The sequence below is a fragment of the Ranitomeya variabilis genome, chromosome 1, assembly GCF_051348905.1.
Source record: "Ranitomeya variabilis isolate aRanVar5 chromosome 1, aRanVar5.hap1, whole genome shotgun sequence".
Taxonomy (NCBI): Eukaryota; Metazoa; Chordata; class Amphibia; order Anura; family Dendrobatidae; genus Ranitomeya; species Ranitomeya variabilis.
The window spans coordinates 1,152,151,230-1,152,174,027 of NC_135232.1; the positions used below are offsets into that span (position 1 = coordinate 1,152,151,230).

Genomic DNA, 22,798 nt, shown 5'->3' on the forward strand with positions numbered 1-22,798 from the left:
TAAAAGACCTGACAAATTTCAGTTGGTGGATAATGAATCTATAATATATGAAAGTTTAATTGTAATCATTACATTATGGTAAATAATGAAATTTAACACTATATGCTAATTTTTTGAGAAGGACCTGTATATATATATATATATATATATATATATATATATATATATATATATATATATATATTGCACTGTAAACAAGTAATTGTGAATGAAATAATGTTTCTTAGCATTTTTCTCTTAAAAAATTTTTTGGTTTGGTTTGGTAGGTCTTTTTTGCAATCCATAAAACAGGTGCAATAGTCTGACATTATCCCCAGATCCCGTATGTGAGTCGGGCATGCCGGCATCTTCTCCATGCTGTTCCCATTCAGTTTTAGCTCTTTCCCATTGATTTCAGCATTCTTCTCCGGCCCCCTGACCTGTTTGTGGGGTCCAGCAGTAAAAATATTTAGCTTTCCCATTGACTTGTATTGTATATTCGTTATTCGGTATGAATGCCCTAATATTAGAAAGTATTTGTGCCGATTTTCCCAAATCCCAATATTTCACTATTCGATTATCACTACAAATTGCCTTTTTGCTCAAAAATATTGTGACTTGTGAAGGTGTTTTGCCGGCACATTAATCAGTCGCCCCCAATGTGTTTTGCAGATCAGTTATGGATCCACCGATCGCTCATTTTCTGATAGACGCCTCTATCCACATGTTTTCAGTACAGTCCAAAATCACCACATCCACAATGTGGCAATCACCAAACTGTTGAAGCATTTTGACTGGACCTGGGTTGGGATTTTAGCATCAGATGATGATAATGAAGAGAATGAACTGCAGGTACTAACAAAACTCATGAGAGAACATGGGATCTGTGTGGCCTTCACCATAAAACTTAAAAGGAATAAAGATTTGTATAACGTGTTAGAGATTTTTAAGCATCCAGAAGTCAGCATCATTATAATATGTGGGAGCTTCTCTTTTCTGGTTGTTGTAATAGATGAATTTTCTTCTCTGTTTATTGACAAAACTTTCATCTTTCCATCATTCTGGATCTCCATTAACAACATTATACCAAAAGACTTTCCATTATTGAACGGAAGTCTAGTAGTGGACATTTCATCACAACCTATTCCTGGTTTGGAAGACTTTGTGAAAAACTGCAGGAACAATCCCAATGTAGTCCATGATGAGAGATTGTTGATTTTATTATATTTGCTATTACATTATAGAGATAAAGATTACTTCATTTCAGCAGATTGGACAGAGAACAGTGACAATGATTCACAGATGGAAATCGTGCCAAGTTTAAGGAATTACCTCTCCTCAGGGTATTCTCCGAGATTATATTATGCAGTAGAAGTTCTGGCTAAAGCTCTACATGAAATGCTCTTATTCGTAAAAGACAAATATCAAGAAGAAAATTCCACAACCAGATTTCTACAATACACACGGAAGCTACAGCGCTTCCTCCAAATGATGAAGACTTCACCGGATCCAATGAAGCCTACATATTACTTCAATAAACAAGGGGAAGCTGTACATTCATACAAGATAACAAACTGGATAGTTACTGATAATCCCGGTCATACGGATGTACAGAATATCGAAGTAGGACATTTTACACCATGGGCGGTCAGTGGCCAAGAGCTTCACATGAACACCCAGTCTATAACATGGAAACACGCAGAGGTGAGAAGCGTTATATTCTACATGTGATCATATACAGCCTCGGTCATTCCCTTTACCATCAATATGAATTCTGTATGTAAACTCATATATTTTCCATATGGAATTCATCTACATAATTTCTTTACTTTATAATTCATTACTTGTATTTCTGTTTTAATCTGACAGAACAAATCCAAAATAAAAATCATACACCCCCAAAAAACAGAAAATAATGATAACAGCAAGATTGAGAATGTAGGAGCCCAAGTGATGGTAATAGGGATGGAGAGTAGAGCGAACTTGATCCGGTCCCTGCTTCTTCGGGAAGCTCTAGTGCTTGTAATGTACCTACTAAACTGTAGAAACAATAAGTGCCACCTATTAATGTGTAAAAAGGAGGGGTGTTAATCACTGTTGATGGTGGACAGTGAGACAAGAACTGAGGGGAAAACCTACCCAGGATAACAAGCATTCAACCTGCAGTAGCCGGGATCAGAATCTACATGATTACAAGAAATACTGTCATGAGGCAAAAACCTGTGCTAGTCACCAAAGACACGGCAGTGTTATCCTATCTGCATGGAAACTGAGTAGTATAACGTGTGGCAGCATGATGTTACTGCCAGTAATAATAATAATAATCTTTATATAGCGGCAACATATTCCGCAGCGCTTTATAGTTAAACAGTTTCAAACACGACAGTCATAAGTAACAACATTAACAATAATATAATGATTACAGCAATATAAAACCACCCTGCTCGTGAGAGCTTACAATCTACAATGAGGTGTACAGAGTACAGGGGTGTATGTACAATGATGTATTTATAATGATGGTCCAGCCATCTTCAGGGGGTGGGGGACAGATAGAGATAGTGAATGGGCTACACACACACAATTACACATAAAATTACTTTGATTTGGGAACGTGATAGGCCGCTCTGAACCAATGTGTTTTGATGGAGCGCCTAAAACTTTGCAAGTTGTGGCTGGTAGGGTTGAGTGAAACGGATCGAACATTTTCAAAAGTCGCCGACTTTTGGCAAAGTCGGGTTTCGTGAAACCCGACTCAATCCCAGCGTGGGATCGGCCACGTGGTCGGCGATCTTCGTGCCAAAGTCGCGTTTCATATGACGCTTTCAGCGCCTTTTCTCAGCCAATGAAGGTGGACGCAGAGTGTGGGCAGCGTGATGATATACCTCTCGGTCCCCACCATCTTAGAGAAGGGCATGGCAGTGATTTGCTTGCTTTCTGCGGCGTCACAGGGGCTATAAAGGGGCGTGCATGCCGACCACCATCTTACTGCTGCCGATCTGAGCATAGGGAGAGGTTGCTGCCGCTTCGTCAGAAGAAGGGATAGCGTTAGGCAGGGTCCACTAACCACCAAACCGCTTGTGCTGCAGCGATTTCCACTGTCCAACACCACCTTTTCTTTGCAGGGACAGTGGAGGCTATATTTCTCTTCATCAGCTCTGTAGCTTATAGGGCTGCCCTAGAAGGCTCCCTGATAGCTGTGTTGCTGTTTGTACGCCGCTGTGAAAACCAACTGCTTTTTTAAAAGCACAAATCCTGTTGCTCCTTCCTTTCTGCACAGCTATCTTGTTTGTTTGTCCACACTTTTGTGTGCAGCAGTCCTTTTTATTGCTGCCTGCCATACTTCTCAGAGATTATTGTAGGGAGATAGTAATTGTAGTACAGTCCCTTTTTTTATATATATATCTTCCAGCCACTTTCTGCCCATGAAACTCTGTAGTGTAAAACAGTTGGCCTGTATTTTTCTGCACTGTCCCACACCTAGAAAGGAAGATTTATATTGCCAATCAGTGCATCTGTGACAGTCATGTCTGTGGTTGCTCTGTCAGTCATTTTCTGCCACAGAAACTATACTGTAATATAGTGGGCCTGATTTATTCACTAGTCTCCCATATAAAAAAGTAAAGAGAGAATAATATTGCCAAATCTGTACATCTGTGCCAGTCCTGTCTGTGGTATCTGTCAGTCATTTTGTGCCACAGAAACTATACTGTAATATAGTAGGCCTGATTTATTCACTAGTCTCCCCCCAAAAAATAAAAATAAAGGGAGGATAATATTGCCAAATCTGTGCATCTGTGCCAGTCGTGTCTGTGGTATCTCTGTCAGTCATTTTCAGCCACAGAAACTATACTGTCATGCATTGGGCCTGATTTATTCACTAGTCTCCCATGTAAAAAAAAAATAAAGGGAGAATAATATTGACAAATCTGTGCATCTGTGCCAGTCGTGTCTGTGCTATCTCTGTCAGTCATTTTGTGCCACAGAAACTATACTGTCATACAGTGGGCCTGATTTATTCAGCACTCACCCACACATAAAAAAGGGAGATTTATATTGACAACAAGTTAACATACACCTTCTACCTTGTTTTTCTGTACCATATAACGGTTGTTAGTTTGGTTACATTTTCCCAAGAATGAGGAAGGCTGGTGGAAGAGGTTGTGGCCGTGGGCGGTCATTGCCATCTGGTAATGCTGATGGTGGTGGTGGTGGTGCTGGTGGAGCATCGGGTGGTAGAGGGAAAATCAAAATAGCACCTAAGTCTTGAGTTGTTGAGCCAGCGTCATCGTCCGGCTACACAAGGCCTCGAACGCTACCTTTTCTGGGAGTAGGAAAACCGCTGTTAAAGCCGGAGCAGCAGGAAAAAGTTTTGGCTTTCCTTGCTGACTGCCTCTAGCTCTTTCGCCTCCTCTTCGGATAGTTCAAAATTGAAAAGTAGCCAGTCGTCGGTGGATGCTCCAAGTCAGGAACAAGTTGATTCCTTGTGTCCTTCCCCCAAAACAACAGTGAAGGATGCGTCAGGCGACACAACAGTTCACTCCATGGAGCTCTTTACACATACTGTGCCTGGGTTAGAAAGGGAAATAGTTAACAGCCCACTAGAAGATGATTCGAACATGGAGTGCACTGATGCACAGCCACAGCTAGATTGTCATGCTGTTCCATCGACTCACATCACTACATTGCCCTCGCAGTGTACTGAGCCAGAAACTGACCCTGATGAGACGATGGTGCCTATTCCCGAACGTTATAGCACCTTACACGTTGACACAGAGATAGCTGAACATGAGATTGAAGAGGAGGTGATAGATGACCCAGTTGTTGACCCAGATTGGCAGCCATTGGGGGAAGAGGGTGCTGCTGGCAGTAGCTCAGAAGTGGAGGAGGAGGATTGGCAGCAGCCATCTACATCACATTTGCATTCATCTGGCAGGCCCGTCTCTGGCCAAAAAAGTTTGGCAAAACCAAAACCATTTTTCGGACAGCGTGGCCATCCGGTTAAAGTAGCACAGTGTGCAATGCCTGAAAAGATATTCAATAGTAGGAAGAGTGCAGTCTGGCAATTTTTTAACCAAGATCCAAATGATCAGTGCAAAGTGATCTGTAAGACATGCTCAAGGACATTTAGCAGAGGTCGGAATGTCAAAAGTTTAAATACAACTTGCATGCGTCGACATTTAACCACCATGCACTTGCAAGCCTGGACTAGCTACCAAACGTCCCATAAAGTTGTTGCACCCGCTCACAATGAAGCTAGTCAGCAACGCTACATTCCTTCCCTCACTGTAAGCTCACCGGTTAGAACAACAACAGCAGCAAATGTGGAGGTGTCGTCGCTAGGGCAAAGCAGTCAGGGAATCACAAGTTTATTGGTAGGAAACACAGCATGTAGATCTACATCGAGAATACCATCACCAACCCTCTCTCAATCCGCCATGTCCACCACCACCACCACCGCAAGTCCCATCATATGCACCTCACCAGTCCAGCTCACCCTCCAAGAGACTCTCATTAGGAAAAGAAAGTACTAACCCTCTCATCCGCGTACACAGGGTTTGAATGCCCACATTGCTAGACTTACATAGTTAGAGATGATGCCCTACCGCTTGGTTGAAAGCGAAGCTTTCAAAGCCTTGATGGCCTACGCAGTACCACACTATGAGCTACCCAGTCGACACTTCTTTTCGAGAAAAGCCATCCCAACCCTCCATCAGCATGTCAAAGACCGGATTCTCCATGCACTGAGGCAATCAGTCAGTAGAAAGGTGCACCTCACAACTGATGCATGGACCAGTAGGCATGGTCAGGGACGTTACATGTCCATCACGGCACACTGGGTTAATGTGGTGGATGCAGGGTCCACAGGGAGCAGCCACAGTGGGACAGTTCTGCCTAGCCCATGGTCTAGAAAACAGTTGGCTGTAGGCATTTGCCACCCCTCCTCCTCTTCCAGCTGAAGCGAAAGCTCATCCACAGAGCGCAGTCGCACGACCACTTCATCTGCAGCTGCCAGTGTTGCACACGAGGTGTCCCATTATGGAACAGCTAGTGGTAAGCGTCAGCAGGCTGTGTTGGAAATGAAGTGCTTGGGTGACAACAGACACACCGCGGAAGTTCTGGCCGAGTTCTTGCAGCAAGAAACTCAGTCATGGCTGGGCAGTTTACATCTTGAGGCAGGCAAGGTAGTCAGTGATAACGGGAGGAATTTTATGGCTGCCATAGCCCTTTCAGAACTGAAACACATACCTTGCCTGGCTCACACCTTTAACCTGGTGGTGCAGTGCTTCCTGAAAAGTTATCCGGGGTTACCAGCCCTGCTCCTCAAGGTGTGACGACTTTGCTCTCATATCCGCCGTTCATCCGTACACTACAGTCGTATGCAGAACCATCAGCGATCGTTGAAGCATCCCCAGCACCACCTAATAATCGACGTTGCAACAAGGTGGAACTCTACACTGCACATGCTTCAGAGGCTGTGCGAACAGAGGCGTGCTGTCATGTATTTGCGGGAGGATACACATACACGGGCAGGCAGTTGGATGGCAGACATGGAGTTGTCTGCTGTGCAGTGGTCAAAGCTTCAAGACCTCTGTCAAATCGTTCAGTGTTTTGAGGAATGCACATGGCTGGTCAGTGCAGACGACGCCATCATAAGCATGAGCATTCCACTAATGCGTCTGCTGATGCAAAGTTTGATGCACATTAAGGAGCAGGCGTCTGCAGCCGAGGAGGAGGGAAGCCTTGATGACAGTCAGCCATTGTGCGCTCAGGGAAGTCTCGGGGACGAGGTTGCGGACGAAGAGGAAGAGGAGGAAGATGGGGATGATTATTTATGGGAGGGAGAAGCATCTCAGGGGGGAATAGAAAGTGTTGGTGGTGCAAGGTCAGGTACAGGTTTTTTGTGGGAGACAAGTGATGTGGATTTGCCAGAAAGTGCTCCTCAGCCCAGCACAAGCATTGATTTGACACCTGGAACATTGGCCCACATGGCTGATTATGCCTTGTGTATCCTAAAAAGGGACCCTCGCATTCTCAAAATGATGACCGATGACAATTACTGGTTGGCCTGCCTCCTGGATCCACGCTATGAAGGGAAATTGCAAAATATCATGCCACATGAGAACCTTGAGCAAATATTGGCTACCAAACAAGCAACTCTTGTAGACCTTTTGGTTCAGGCATTCCCAGCACACAGCGGCGATGATGGTTCTCACACGAGCTGCAGGGGGCAACATGGAAGAGGTGTTAGAGGTGCACAAATCAGAAGTGGCGTTGGACAGAGGGGTTTTATGACCAGGTTGTGGAGTGATTTCGCAATGACCGCAGACACGACAGGTACTGCAGCATTGATTAAAAGTGACAAGAGACAACATTTGTCCAGTATGGTTACTAACTATTTTTCCTCCCTTATCGATGTTCTCCCTCACACGTCATTCCCCTTTGATTACTGGGCATCTAAAATAGACACCTGGCCTGAATTGGCAGCATATGCATTACAGGAGCTCACTTGCCCAGCTGCTAGTGTGCTATCAGAAAGAGTATTCAGTGCTGCTGGTTCAATTGTCATGAATCCCCAATGGCTAGGGATAGCACAGGACAAGCAAAGTACAAATAAATAACGGACGAGCTCTAGGGTGATGGAACCTGGGCTGACCGCTGCCCTACGCCTGACAAACGCAACTAGAGATAGCCAGGGAGCGTGCCTACGTTGGTTCTAGACGCCACGCACCAGCCTAAGAGCTAACTAGTACTGCAGAGAAAATAAAGACCTCACTTGCCTCCAGAGGAATGAACCCCAAAAGATATAGTTGCCCCCTCACATGTATTGACGGTGAAATGAGAGGAAGGCACACACATAGAGATGATATATATAGATTTAGCAAATTGAGGCCCGCTGTAAACTAGAAAGCAGAATGATACAAAAGGGGACTGAGCGGTCAGCAAAAAACCCTAATCAAAAAAAAAACATCCTGAGATTACAAGAACCCATGTGCCAACTCATGGCACATGGGGAGAACCTCAGTCCACTAGAGCTACCAGCTAGCATAGAGACATAATAAGCAAGCTGGACAAAAAAAACAAACAACTGAAAATCAGCACTTAGCTTATCCTGAAAGATCTGGGAGCAGGTAGGCAGGAACCAAACAGAGCACATCTGAATACATTGATAGCCGGCAAGGGAATGACAGAAAGGCCAGGTAAAATAGGAAACACCCAGCCTCTGATGGACAGGTGGAAACCAAAGGCCGCAACCCACCAAAGTCACCCAGTACCAGCAGTAACCACCAGAGGGAGCCCACAAACAGAATCCACAACAGTAAACCCCCCTTGAGGAGGGGTCACCGAACCCTCACGAGAACCCCCAGGGCGATCAGGGTGAGCTCTATGGAAGGCGCGGACCAAATCAGTCGCATGAACATCGGAGGCGACCACCCAGGAATTATCCTCCTGACCATAACCCTTCCACTTAACCAAATACTGGAGTTTGCGTCTGGAAACACGAGAATCCAAGATCTTCTCAATAACATACTCCAATTCTCCCTCCACCAGCACCGGAGCAGGAGGCTCAACCGAAGGAACAACGGGCACCTCATACCTCCGCAACAACGACCGATGGAACACATTATGAATAGCAAACGATGCTGGGAGATCCAAACGAAAAGATACAGGGTTAAGAATCTCCGAGATCCTATAAGGACCGATGAACCGAGGCTTGAACTTAGGAGAAGAGACCTTCATAGGGACAAAACGAGAAGACAACCACACCAAATCCCCAACAAGAAGTCGGGGACCCACGCGGCGACGGCGATTAGCAAACTGCTGAGTCTTCTCCTGAGATAACTTCAAATTGTCCACCACCTGATTCCAAATCTGATGTAGCCTGTCCACCACCATGTCCACTCCAGGACAAGCCGAAGACTCCACCTGACCAGAGGAAAAACGAGGATGAAACCCCGAATTACAAAAAAAAAGGAGAGACCAACGTGGCAGAACTAGCCCGATTATTAAGAGCAAATTCGGCCAGAGGCAAAAAAGCAACCCAGTCATCTTGGTCAGCAGAAACAAAACACCTCAAATAAGTTTCCAAGGTCTGATTAGTTCGCTCCGTCTGGCCATTCGTCTGAGGATGGAATGCAGACGAGAAAGACAAATCAATGCCCATCTTGGCACAAAACGTCCGCCAAAATCTAGACACAAACTGGGATCCCCTGTCCGAAACGATATTCTCCGGAATCCCATGCAAACGAACCACGTTCTGAAAAAATAAAGGGACCAACTCAGAGGAGGAAGGCAACTTAGGCAAGGGCACCAAATGAACCATCTTAGAAAAGCGGTCACACACAACCCAGATAACGGACATTTTCTGTGAAACCGGGAGATCAGAAATAAAATCCATGGAAATGTGCGTCCAAGGCCTCTTCGGGATGGGCAAGGATAACAACAACCCACTGGCCCGAGAACAGCAAGGCTTAGCTCGAGCACACACTTCACAAGACTGCACAAAGGTACGCACATCCCTAGACAAGGAAGGCCACCAAAAAGACCTGGCCACCAAGTCTCTAGTACCAAATATTCCAGGATGACCAGCCAACACAGAAGAATGGACCTCGGAGATGACTCTACTGGTCCAATCATCTGGAACAAACAGTCTTTCTGGTGGACAACGATCCGGTTTATCCACCTGAAACTCCTGCAATGCACGTCGCAAGTCTGGGGATACGGCGGACAATATTACCCCATCCCTAAGGATACCAGTAGGCCCAGAGTCTCCAGGAGAGTCAGGCACAAAACTCCTGGAAAGAGCATCTGCCTTCACATTCTTTGAACCTGGCAGGTATGAAACCACGAAATTGAAACGAGAAAAAAACAACGACCAACGAGCCTGTCTAGGATTCAAACGCCTGGCAGACTCAAGGTAAATGAGATTCTTGTGATCAGTCAAGACCACCACACGATGTTTAGCACCCTCAAGCCAATGACGCCACTCCTCAAATGCCCACTTCATGGCCAAAAGCTCCCGATTACCCACATCATAATTGCGCTCGGCGGGCGAGAATTTTCTAGAGAAGAATGCACATGGCTTCATCACCGAGCCATCAGAACTTCTCTGTGACAAAACCGCCCCCGCTCCAATCTCGGAAGCATCAACCTCAACCTGAAAAGGAAGTGAAACATCTGGTTGACACAACACAGGAGCAGAAGAAAACCGGCGCTTAAGTTCCTGAAAGGCCCCCACAGCCGCAGGAGACCAATTAGCAACATCAGCACCCTTTTTAGTCAAATCAGTCAAAGGTTTAACAATACTGGAAAAATTTGCAATGAACCGACGATAAAAATTAGCAAACCCCAAGAACTTCTGTAGGCTCTTAACAGATGTAGGTTGTGTCCAGTCACAAATTGCCTGAACCTTAACGGGATCCATCTCAATAGTAGAAGGAGAAAAAATGTACCCCAAAAAAGAAATCTTCTGGACTCCGAAGAGACACTTTGAGCCCTTCACAAACAGAGAATTGGCCCGCAGAACCTGAAACACCTTCCTGACCTGTAGAACATGAGACTCCCAGTCATCAGAAAACACCAAAATATCATCCAAATACACAATCATAAACTTATCCAGATATTCACGGAAAATATTGTGCATAAAGGACTGAAAGACTGACGGAGCATTGGAGAGTCCAAAAGGCATTACCAAATACTCAAAATTGCCCTCAGGCGTATTAAATGCGGTTTTCCACTCATCACCTTGTTTTATCCGCACCAGATTATACGCACCGCGAAGATCTATTTTAGTGAACCACCTAGCCCCCTTAATGCGAGCAAACAAGTCAGTTAATAATGGCAATGGATACTGATATTTGACTGTAATCTTATTTAGAAGGCAATAATCTATACAAGGCCTCAGGGAACCATCTTTTTTTGCCACGAAAAAAAAACCTGCTCCCAGAGGGGACGAAGATGGACGAATATGTCCCTTTTCCAAGGACTCCTTAATATAATTCCGCATAGCAGTATGCTCTGGTAGTGACAGATTAAATAAACGACCCTTAGGGAACTTACTGCCAGGAATCAATTCTATAGCACAGTCACAATCTCTATGCGGAGGGAGCGAATTGAGCTTAGGCTCCTCAAAAACATCCCTATAGTCAGACAAAAACGCAGGGACCTCAGAAGGAGTAGATGAAGCGATTGAAATCGGAGGTGCATCATCATGAACCCCCTGACATCCCCAGCTTAACACAGACATTGTTTTCCAGTCCAGGACAGGATTATGAGTTTGCAACCATGGCAGACCAAGCACTAGTACATCATGTAAATTATACAGTACAAGGAAGCGAATCACCTCCTGATGAACGGGAGTCATGCGCATGGTCACTTGTGTCCAGTACTGCGGTTTATTCATAGCCAATGGTGTAGAGTCAATTCCCTTCAGAGGAATAGGAACTTCCAGAGGCTCCAGACTAAAACCGCAGCGTTTAGCAAATGACCAATCCATAAGACTCAGGGCAGCGCCCGAATCCACATAGGCATCGACGGAAATGGAAGACAGTGAAAAAATCAGAGTCACAGACAAAATGAACTTAGGCTGCAGAGTACCAATGGCAAAAGATTTATCAACCCTTTTTGTGCGTTTAGAGCATGCTGATATAACATGAGCTGAATCACCACAATAAAAACACAATCCATTTTTCCGCCTATAATTTTGCCGTTCACTTCTGGACTGAATTCTATCACATTGCATAGTCTCAGGTGCCTGTTCAGAAGACACCGCCAACTGGTGCACGGGTTTGCGCTCCCGTAAACGCCGATCAATCTGAATGGCCATAGCCATAGACTCATTCAGACCTGTAGGCGTAGGGAACCCCACCATAATATCCTTAATGGCCTCAGAAAGACCATTTCTGAAGTTTGCAGCCAGGGCGCACTCATTCCACTGAGTAAGCACCGACCATTTCCGAAATTTTTGACAATATATTTCCGCTTCATCATGCCCCTGAGAGAGGGCTAATAAAGCCTTTTCAGCCTGAATCTCCAGGTTAGGTTCCTCATAGAGCAATCCCAATGCCAGAAAAAACGCATCCACACTGAGCAATGCAGGATCCCCTGGTGCCAATGCAAATGCCCAATTCTGAGGGTCGCCCCGCAGGAAAGATATTACAATCTTGACCTGTTGAGCAGGGTCTCCAGAGGAGCGAGATTTTAAAGAAAGAAACAATTTACAATTGTTCCTGAAATTCAGGAAGGTAGATCTATCTCCAGAAAAGAACTCTGGAATAGGAATTCTAGGTTCAGACATGGGAGTGTGAACAACAAAATCCTGTATGTTTTGAACTTTTGCCGCGAGATTACTCAGGCTGGAAGCCAAACTCTGGACATCCATGTTAAACAGCTAAGATCAGAGCCATTCAAGGGTTAAGAGGAGGTAAGAAGCAGCTAGACAGCAATTAAGGGCTAGGCAGCAAAACTCTGAAGGAAAAAAAAAAAAAAAAAAAAAAATTTCCCTTAAAACTTAAAAATATTAAAGTGCAATATATAAAGGAGACTAATATCAATATCAGAGAGTAGGGCGTGTATGCATGCAGGACGGTCCGGTACCCCAAGGTAATAAGTGATTACACATATACATTTTTGCGAGTTTCCTGGGAAATCTTTCTTTAAGCACCTAGCACTTTGCGAGCACAGTCTTGCGTTGAGTAGGTGATATCCTACTCTCTGATATTGATATTAGTCTCCTTTATATATTGCACTTTAATATTATTGCACTAATTTTGCACAATTTTGCACATATTTGCACAATATAATTGGAGTTTTTTTATCGATTTTTTTATGGATTTTTTCATGGATTTCTTTCACTTGTTTTTTATTGGATTTTATTAGAATCTCAGGAAATAGGGGAAAACATCATACCTTGCACAGATATATATTTTATATTGTTGTACTGTGCTTAGGGGGTACTTGCATATCAATTTTTATATATACTGTTCTGTCATGCATTTTTTTAATATTTCATAATACATTTTTTGTAATTTTATTTATATTCATATATTGTATCACTGCCAAACAGTATTAAAAAATTATAGTTGATACATTTGGTCTGCGTGGTGTATCTATTGCTTTGGTGATTGGTTCTTGATAGTTTGGTTGGGGCCTACTAACGGTCTCTGCCTCTCCAAGGTGTTCTCCAGGTTTACTTGCCTGAGCTTCAATCTTCAGGCTCTCATTAGGTAGTTGTTAATATAACACTGCAGTTGGCCTACTAGTTTGGTTGGGGCCTATTAACGGTGTCTGCCACTGCAAGGTGTTCTCCAGGTTTACTTGCCTGAGCTTCAATCTTCAGGCTCTCATTAAGTAGTTGTTAATATAACACTACAGTTGGCCTATTAGTTTGGTTGGGGCCTACTAACGGTCTCTGCCTCTCCAAGGTGTTCTCCAGGTTAACTTTCCTGAGCTTCAATCTTCAGGTTTTCGGCCTACAATTAAAATATTAAACTGCATTTGGGCTATTAGTTTGGGTGGGCCTAGTAACGCCGTCTGCCGCTCCTGGGTTTTCTCCTGTTTGGTTTTCTTGAGCTTCAATCTTCAGGCTTTCGGCCTACAATTTAAATATTAAACTGCATTTGGGCTACTAGTTTGGGTGGGCCTAGAAACGGTGTCTGCCGCTCCTGGGTTTTCTCCTGTTTGGTTTTCTTGAGCTTCAATCTTCAGGCTTTCGGCCTACAATTAAAATATTAAACTGCATTTGGGCTACTAGTTTGGGTGGGCCTAGTAACGGTGTCTGCAGCTCCTAGGTTTTCTCCTGTTTGGTTTTCTTGAGCTTCAATCTTCAGGCTTTCAGCCTACAATTAAAATATTAAACTGCATTTGGGCTACTAGTTTGGGTGGGCTTAGTAACGGTGTCTGCCGCTCCTGGGGTTTCTCCTGTGTTATTTTCCTGAGCTTCAATCTTCAGGCTTTCGGCCTACAATTAAAATTTTAAACTGCATTTGGGCTTACTAGTTTGGTTGGGCCTAGTAACAGTGTCTGCCGCTCCTGGGTTTTCTCATGTGGTATTTTCCTGAGCTTCAATCTTCAGGCTTTTGGCCTACAATTAAAATATTAAACTGCATTTGGGCTACTAGTTTGGGTGGGCCTAGTAACGATGTCTGTGGCTCCTGGGTTTTCTCCTGTTTGGTTTTCTTGAGCTTCAATCTTCTGGCTTTTGGCCTACAATTAAAATATTAAACTGCATTTGGGCTACTAGTTTGGGTGGGCCTAATATCGGTGTCTGCCGCTCCTGGGTTTTCTCCTGTGTTATTTTCCTGAGCTTCAATCTTCAGGCTTTCGGCCTACAATTAAAAATATTAAACTGCATTTGGGCTACTAGTTTGGGTGGGCCTAGTATCGGTGACTGCCGCTCCTGGGTTTTCTCCTGTGTTATTTTCTTGAGCTTCAATCTTCAGGCTTTCGGCCTACAATTAAAATATTAAACTGCATTTGGGCTACCAGTTTGGGTGGGCCTAGTAACGGTGTCTGCTGCTCCTGGGTTTCCCCCTGTTTGACTTTCTTGTGCTTTAATCTTCAGGCTTTCGGCCTACAATTTAAATATTAAACTACTTGTTTGGTTGGGCCCTAGTAATGGTGTCTATAGACAAACAACAGTGTATGCATAGAGATTGGGATCCCCACAACAATAGGTTTAAAGAATCAAAAAATCTTTATTTGTGAACTACACACAGAACATTATTAAAAACACTTAAACTTGAACTAGTAATGGTGTCTGTCGCACCTTGGTGTTGTCCTGTGTTATTTTCCTGAGCTTCAATCTTCATGCTTTCGGCCTATGCTTTTAATATTAAACTGCATTTGGCCTACTAGTGTGGTTGGGCCCTACTAACGGTGTCTGCCGCTCCTGGGTTTTCTACTTCACTGAACAAAGCAATGCCGCCTGGTTAGTCCTGTTACCAATTTTGAACTGCATTTAGCCTACTTTATTATTTGGGCCTATATCTGTGCTCCCTCCTCATCCTGCCCTTTGCCCAGCCAGTGCTAGATGAGTCTTGTGGTACATTGACCCAGACCACTACATTCCCCTTGCACGCTCCACAGCCACAATCTGACCCTGCTGAAAGTCAGGTTCCCATTCCCGCATACTATACCACCTTACACGGTGACAAAGAGGAAGGTGCAGATGAAAGTGCAGGTTCCTTCATCAGGTGGGGGGCATACTCGTTGGCGACGTCACTGGCACAGGGCCCCTCAGAGTACACAAAAGTGTCGCTGCCGGAGGGAGGCGCCCCCGCCGTGCAAACACATCGCCGTACTTTGAGGGGCCCTGTGCCAGTGCCAATGCGAACGAGTGGGCCCCCCCTGCTTGATCAGGATCACAGCACTTGCAAAGTTGAAATACTTACCTCTCCCTGCTCCACCGCCGTGATGTAGTCCGCGTTTCCTGGGCCCACGAAAAACTTGAGCCAGCCCTACCCCCCCCACAACTTTAGCCAAATGACCCCCAATTTCCAATGCCTAACTATTATTATAAAGTAAATTAAGATTGGCAAGATTCAGTAACAAGAATGGATGTTTTTGCCATTAAAATGGGCACTGTAGGTGTTTTCCTGGCCTCCACTCACTGCCGACAATGCTTCCCCATTGACTTGCATTGGGTTTCGTGTTTCGGTCGATCCCTGACTTTTGGCGATAATCGGACGATTTCACTCGACTCGACTTTTGACAAAGTCGGGTTTCACGAAACCCGACTCGATCCTAAAAAAGTGAAAGTCGCTCAATCCTAGTGGCTGGTCCTAATTTTTGAAGTAGAGCATTCCAGAGGATTGGCGCAATGCGGGAGAAGTCTTGGAGTCAGGAGTGGGAGGTACGGATTAGTGCAGAGGTTAGTCGAAACTGCTTTGCAGAGCGCCGCGATCGGTTAGGCCTATAGACAGAAATGAGGGAGGAGATGTAAGGGGGGCCACACTGTGGAGAGCTTTGTGTGTGAGAACAAGTACTTTGAATTGGATTCTATAATGAAAGGGCAGCCAGTGTAACGACTGATGAAGAGCGGACGTGTCCAAGTACCGATTAGCCAGTAGGATGACCCTCGCTGCTGCATTAAGGTTAGACTGGAGAGGGGAAAGTCGAGTAACAGGGAGGCCAATATATACAGTGTTACAGTCGTCCAGGTGGGAGTGGATCAAGGCGACAGTGTTGTGAATTCTGCTATTGGGCTCCCTCCGGTGGTTGTTAGTGGTAGTGCAGTTGTCTCTAGGGCAGGTGTTTCTGCTGATTGCAGCTCTATTAGGTATTTAGGTGTGTAGGATCCAGCATTCCCTGCCAGTTGTCCATTGTTCATGGAGGGATCGCATCTCTGTCTGGCTCCTCATGCCCTGCTGTCAATTCAGCTAAGATAAGTGCCTGGTTTTGGTTCTCTGTAGCACGCATGCAGTGTGCTTTTCAGTTCAGTGCAATTTATTGTGTTTTTGTCCAGCTTAGACTTTGTTTGGATTTTTCTGTCATGCTGGATTTTCTGGAGATGCAGATATACATTCTATGTCTTTAGTTAGATGTTGAATACTAGTATTACCTGCTGTGGATATTTTTAGGGTTATAATACTGACCGCTTAGAACTCTGTCCTATCCTTTTCTATTTAGCTAGAAGTGCCTCTTTTGCTAAATCCTGTTTTTCTGTCTGCGTACGTATTTCCTCTTAAACTCACAGTCAATATTTGTGGGGGGCTGCCTTTCCTTTGGGGTTGTGCTCTGAGGCAACATAGTATTCCCATTTCCAACTTTAGGGGTATTTAGTCCTCCGGCTGTGTCGAGGTGTCTAGGCCGTGTTAGGAACACCCCACGGCTACTTCTAGTTGCAGTGTCAGTTTAGGGATTGCGGTCAGTACAGGTACCACCTACTCCAGAGATAGTCTCATGCGGCTCCAGGGTCACCGGATCATAACAGTACGACTGACCAACAATGAGTTAAATGCATCTCAGATGAAGGGAAGAAAAGTGCTGAGCCATTTTTTTTTCTGTAGTCTGTTTTGTCTTTCCTTCCCTCTTTTCCTCTGGGTGACTGAGGAGTTTTGTGCTGGTATGGATGTTCAGAGATTAGCTTCTCGTGTAGACCAACTTGCCGCTAGGGTACAGGGTATTTCCGATTATATTGTTCAGACTCCGGGTTTAGAGCCTAGGATTCCTACTCCTGAATTGTTTTTTGGGGACAGGTCCAAATTTTTGAGTTTTAAAAATAACTGTAAACTGTTTTTTGCTCTGAAACCTCTTTCCTCTGGTGATCTGTTGTGAACTCTGTTTTTGGGCTCCCTCTTGTGGTCACTGATGTTACTGTGTGACTTTTGCTTTGGGCTCCCCCTGGTGGCCTTGCATGTTATTCTGCTTTTCTTTGGCTACCACCTGTCTCGTTATCTTCTGGGAGGTACCTATATAGCTCTGTTTCTCTTTCAGATGTTGCCGGCTGTCAATGTAATCAGTCCTACTCAGATTCCTTCTGACTACCGTGCTCCCAGTTTCTTCTGACAAGCTAAGTTTGTTTTTTCAGTTTTTGTACATTTTGTTCATCATGTTTTCTTGTCCAGCTTTCTAAAATGTTAATCCCATGTTTTGCTGGTCGCTCTGGTGGACTGAGTTTCTCCCCATGCATCATTAGTTGATGCATGGGTTCTTGTAATCTCAGGATGGATTTTGTGTAAGGGTTTTCTGCTGACCGCTTAGATCCCTGTTCTATTTTCCTCTTTCTAGTTTTAGCGGGCCTCTTTTGCTGAATCTCATTTCATTCCTGTGTATGTGTTTTCCTCTTATCTCACCGTTAATATTTGTTGGGGGCTTCTATATCTTTGGGGATTATTTCTCTGGAGGCAAGAGAGGTCTTTGCTTTCTCTTTAGGGGCAGATAGTTTCTCAGGCTGGCGCGAGACGTCTAGAACAATCGTAGGCACGTTCCCCGGCTACCTCTAGTTGTGTCGGATAGGTTTAGGTCTGCGGTCAGTCCAGTTACCATCGCCCTAGAGCTTGTCCTATTTTTGCTTATTTTGCTTGTCTTTCGTTATCCTCCGCCACGAGGATCATAACAGTACAGCCGGCCTGCAAAGTGTTAATTGCATGGCAGAAGCAGGAGAAAAGCCTTGAGAATTTTTTTTTTTTTTTTGTGTGTGTTGCTGTGTCTCTAGTTGCAGTGTGGCTGCTTCTCTCCTCCTCTTAATCTTGGTGTGGCTCTGAGTTCAGCTGCTGACATGGATGTCCAGAGTTTGGCTTCCAGTCTGGAGCACCTTACTGCTAGGGTTCAAAGTATTCAGGATTTTGTTGTTCGCAGTCCTATGTCAGAGCCTAGAATACCTATTCCGGAGTTCTTTTCTGGAGATAGATCTAGGTTCCTGAATTTTAAGAACAATTGTAAAATGTTTCTTTCCTTGAAATCTCGTTCCTCTGGTGACTCCATTCAGCAAGTTAAGATTGTCATTTCTTTTTTGCGTGGTGACCCTCAAGATTGGGCTTTCGCATTGGCGCCAGGGGATCCTGCATTGCTCAGTGTGGATGCATTTTTTCGGGCTCTTGGATTGCTCTATGAGGAACCTAATCTTGAGATCCAGGCCGAAAAAGCGTTATTGGCCCTCTCCCAAGGGCAAGATGAAGCAGAGGTGTACTGCCAGAAATTTCGCAAGTGGTCGGTGCTTACTCAGTGGAATGAGTGTGCCCTGGCTGCAAATTTCAGGGAAGGTCTTTCTGAGGCCATCAAGAATGTTATGGTGGGGTTCCCTACGCCTGCGGGTCTGAATGAGTCAATGACTCTGGCCATTCAGATTGATCGGCGTTTGCGGGAGCGCAAACCTGTGCACCATTTGGCGGTGTCTTCTGAACAGACACTTGAGACTATGCAATGTGATAGAACTGTAACCAGAAATGAACGGCAAAGTTATAGACGGCAGAATGGGTTGTGCTTTTACTGTGGTGACTCAGCTCATGTTATATCAGCATGCTCTAAGCGAAAAAAAAAGGTTGATAAATCAGTCACTATTGGTACTTTACAGCCTAAGTTCATTTTGTCTGTTACCTTGATTTGTTCCCTGTCATCTTATTCAGTTAATGCTTTTGTGGATTCAGGTGCTGCCCTGAGTCTGATGGATTGGTCATTTGCCAGGCGCTGTGGTTTTGATTTGGAGCCTTTAAAGTCCCCTATCCCTCTGAGGGGAATTGATTTTACACCATTGGCTACAAATAAACCTCAGTACTGGACCCGGGTGACCATGTGCATGACTCCTGTTCATCAGGAGGTGATTTGCTTTCTTGTACGGCATAATTTACATGATACTGTCGTGCTGGGTCTGCCATGGCTGCAGACTCATAATCCAGTCCTGGATTGGAAAACAATGTCTGTTTCAAGTTGGGGTTGTCAGGGAGTTCATGATGACACTCCTGGGGTGTCAATTGCTGCATCCACTCCTTCTGAAATCCCTGTGTTTTTGTCAGACTACCAGGATGTATTTGAGGAGCCCAAGCTCAATTCTCTACCTCCTCATAGAGATTGTGATTGCGCTATAAATTTGATTCCTGGTAGTAAGTTTCCTAAGGGACGACTTTTCAATTTGTCAGTACCAGAGCATGCTGCCATGCGGAGTTATATAAAGGAGTCTTTGGAAAAGGGACATATTCGTCCATCCTCGTCCCCTCTGGGTGCAGGTTTCTTTTTTGTGGCTAAAAAAGATGGCTCCCTGAGACCTTGTATTGATTATCGCCTTCTGAATAAAATCACGGTCAAATTTCAGTATCCTTTGCCATTGTTAACTGATTTGTTTGCTCGCATTAAGGGGTCTAGTTGGTTCACCAAGATAGATCTTCGTGGCGCGTATAACCTTGTGCGGATAAAGCAGGGTGATGAATGGAAAACTGCATTTAATACGCCTGAAGGCCATTTTGAGTACTTGGTGATGCCTTTTGGACTTTCTAATGCTCCTTCGGTCTTTCAGTCCTTCATGCATGACATCTTCCGTGAATATCTGGATAAATTTATGATTGTGCATCTGGATGATATACTGTTTTTTTCTGATGACTGGGAGTCTCATGTGCAGCAGGTCAGGATGGTCTTTCAGGTTCTGCGGGCCAATGCTTTATTTGTGAAAGGCTCAAAATGCCTTTTTGGAGTCCAGAAGATTTATTTTTTGGGTTTCATTTTTTCTCCTTCTACTATTGAGATGGACCCTGTCAAGGTTCAGGCTATTCATGACTGGACGCAGCCTACGTCTGTTAAGAGTCTTCAGAAGTTCTTGGGTTTTGCTAACTTTTACCGTCGCTTCATAGCTAATTTTTCTAGTGTTGTTAAGCCTTTGACGGATTTGACCAAGAAGGGTTCTGATGTTACTAATTGGTCTTCTGCAGCTGTGGAGGCCTTTCAGGAGCTGAAGCGTCGGTTTTCTTTGGCTCCTGTTTTGTGTCAGCCAGATGTCTCACTTCCCTTCCAGGTTGAGGTTGATGCTTCTGAGATTGGAGCGGGGGCGGTTTTGTCGCAGAGAAGCTCTGATTCTTCTGTGATGAAGCCATGTGCTTTCTTTTCAAGAAAGTTTTCGCCTGCCGAGCGGAATTATGATGTCGGTAATCGGGAGCTGTTGGCTATGAAGTGGGCATTTGAGGAGTGGCGGCATTGGCTCGAGGGAGCTAAGCATCGTGTGGTGGTCTTGACTGATCACAAAAATTTGATTTATCTCGAGTCGGCCAAGCGGCTGAATCCCAGACAGGCTCGTTGGTCGTTGTTTTTCTCTCGTTTTGATTTTGTGGTCTCATACCTGCCTGGTTCAAAGAATGTGAAGGCTGATGCTCTCTCCAGGAGTTTTGTGCCTGACTCCCCTGGAGATTCTGAACCTACTGGTATCCTTAGGGAAGGGGTGATTTTGTCTGCCATCTCCCCAGATTTGCGACGTGTGCTGCAGGAGTTTCAGGCGGATAGACCTGACCGTTGTCCACCGGAGAGATTGTTTGTCCCGGATAGATGGACCAGTAGAGTCATCTCTGAGGTTCATTCTTCGGTATTGGCGGGTCATCCTGGAATATTTGGTACCAGAGACTTGGTGGCCAGGTCTTTTTGGTGGCCTTCCTTGTCGCGGGATGTGCGTTCCTTTGTGCAGTCTTGTGGAATTTGTGCTCGGGCTAAGCCTTGCTGTTCTCGTGCCAGTGGTTTGTTGTTGCCTTTGCCTGTTCCGAAGAGGCCTTGGACGCACATTTCCATGGATTTTATTTCAGATCTCCCTATCTCTCAGAGAATGTCTGTCATCTGGGTGGTGTGTGATCGTTTTTCTAAGATGGTCCATTTGGTGCCCTTGCCTAAGTTGCCTTCCTCCTCCGAGTTAGTTCCACTTTTTCTTCAAAATGTGGTTCGTTTGCATGGGATTCCTGAGAACATTGTCTCTGACAGAGGATCCCAATTTGTGTCTAGATTTTGGCGGACTTTTTGTGCTAAGATGGGCATTGATTTGTCTTTTTCGTCGGCCTTCCATCCTCAGACGAATGGCCAAACCGAGCGAACTAATCAGACCTTGGAGACTTATTTAAGATGTTTTGTTTCTGCGGATCAGGATGACTGGGTTGCTTTTTTGCCGTTGGCCGAGTTTGCTCTTAATAATCGGGCTAGTTCTGCTACTTTGGTTTCTCCTTTTTTTTGTAATTCGGGGTTTCATCCTCATTTTTCTTCAGGTCAGATGGAGCCTTCTGACTGTCCTGGTGTGGATGTGGTGGTGGACAGGTTGCATCAGATTTGGAATCATGTGGTGGACAATTTGAAGCTGTCACAAGAGAAGGCTCAGCTGTTTGCCAACCGCCGTCGCTGCGTGGGTCCCCGACTTCGCGTTGGGGACTTGGTGTGGTTGTCTTCTTGCTTTGTTCCTATGAAGGTTTCTTCTCCTAAGTTCAAGCCTCGGTTTATCGGTCCTTATAAGATTTTGGAAGTCCTCAACCCTGTGTCATTTCGTTTGGACCTCCCGGCATCGTTTGCTATTCATAATGTGTTCCATCGGTCGTTGTTGCGGAGGTATGTGGTACCTATGGTTCCTCCGGTTGAGCCTCCTGCTCCGGTGCTGGTTGAGGGAGAATTGGAATACGTGGTGGAGAAGATCTTGGATTCTCGTATTTCTAGATGGAGGCTCCAATATTTGGTTAAGTGGAAGGGCTATGGTCAGGAGGATAATTCCTGGGTTGTCGCTTCTGATGTTCATGCGGCCGATTTGGTTCGTGCCTTTCATAAGGCTCATCCCGATCGTCCTGGGGGTTCTCGTGAGGGTTCAGTGACCCCTCCTCAAGGGGGGGGGTACTGTTGTGAACTCTGTTTTTGGGCTCCCTCTTGTGGTCACTGATGTTACTGTGTGACTTTTGCTTTGGGCTCCCCCTGGTGGCCTTGCATGTTATTCTGCTGGTCTTTGGCTACCACCTGTCTCGTTATCTTCTGGGAGGTACCTATATAGCTCTGTTTCTTTTTCAGTTGTTGCCGGCTGTCAATGTAATCAGTCCTACTCAGATTACTTCTGACTACCGTGCTCCCAGTTTCTTCTGACAAGCTAAGTTTGTTTTTTCAGTTTTTGTACATTTTGTTCATCATGTTTTCTTGTCCAGCTTTCTAAAATGTTAATCCCATGTTTTGCTGGTCGCTCTGGTGGACTGAGTTTTTCCCCATGCATCATTAGTTGATGCATGGGTTCTTGTAATCTCAGGATGGATTTTGTGTAAGGGTTTTCTGCTGACAGCTTACATCCCTGTTCTATTTTCCTCTTTCTAGTTTTAGCGGGCCTCCTTTGCTGAATCTTATTTCATTCCTGTGTATGTGTTTTCCTCTTATCTCACCGTTAATATTTGTT

The 22,798-nt window shown here is 44.9% G+C and overlaps 1 protein-coding gene across 1 annotated transcript in view; it reads left to right on the top strand.

Moving 5' to 3' along the window:
- Nucleotides 1-846: 846 nt before the first annotated feature.
- The window catches only part of LOC143801035 (vomeronasal type-2 receptor 26-like), a 172,350-nt gene continuing 150,398 nt past the window's right edge, over nt 847-22,798 (top strand). Inside the window, exons 1-2 of the mRNA XM_077281225.1 lie at nt 847-1,683; nt 1,849-1,935. Of these exons, the coding sequence (XP_077137340.1) occupies nt 847-1,683; nt 1,849-1,935 (924 nt within the window). The remainder of the gene's footprint in view (nt 1,684-1,848; nt 1,936-22,798) is intronic.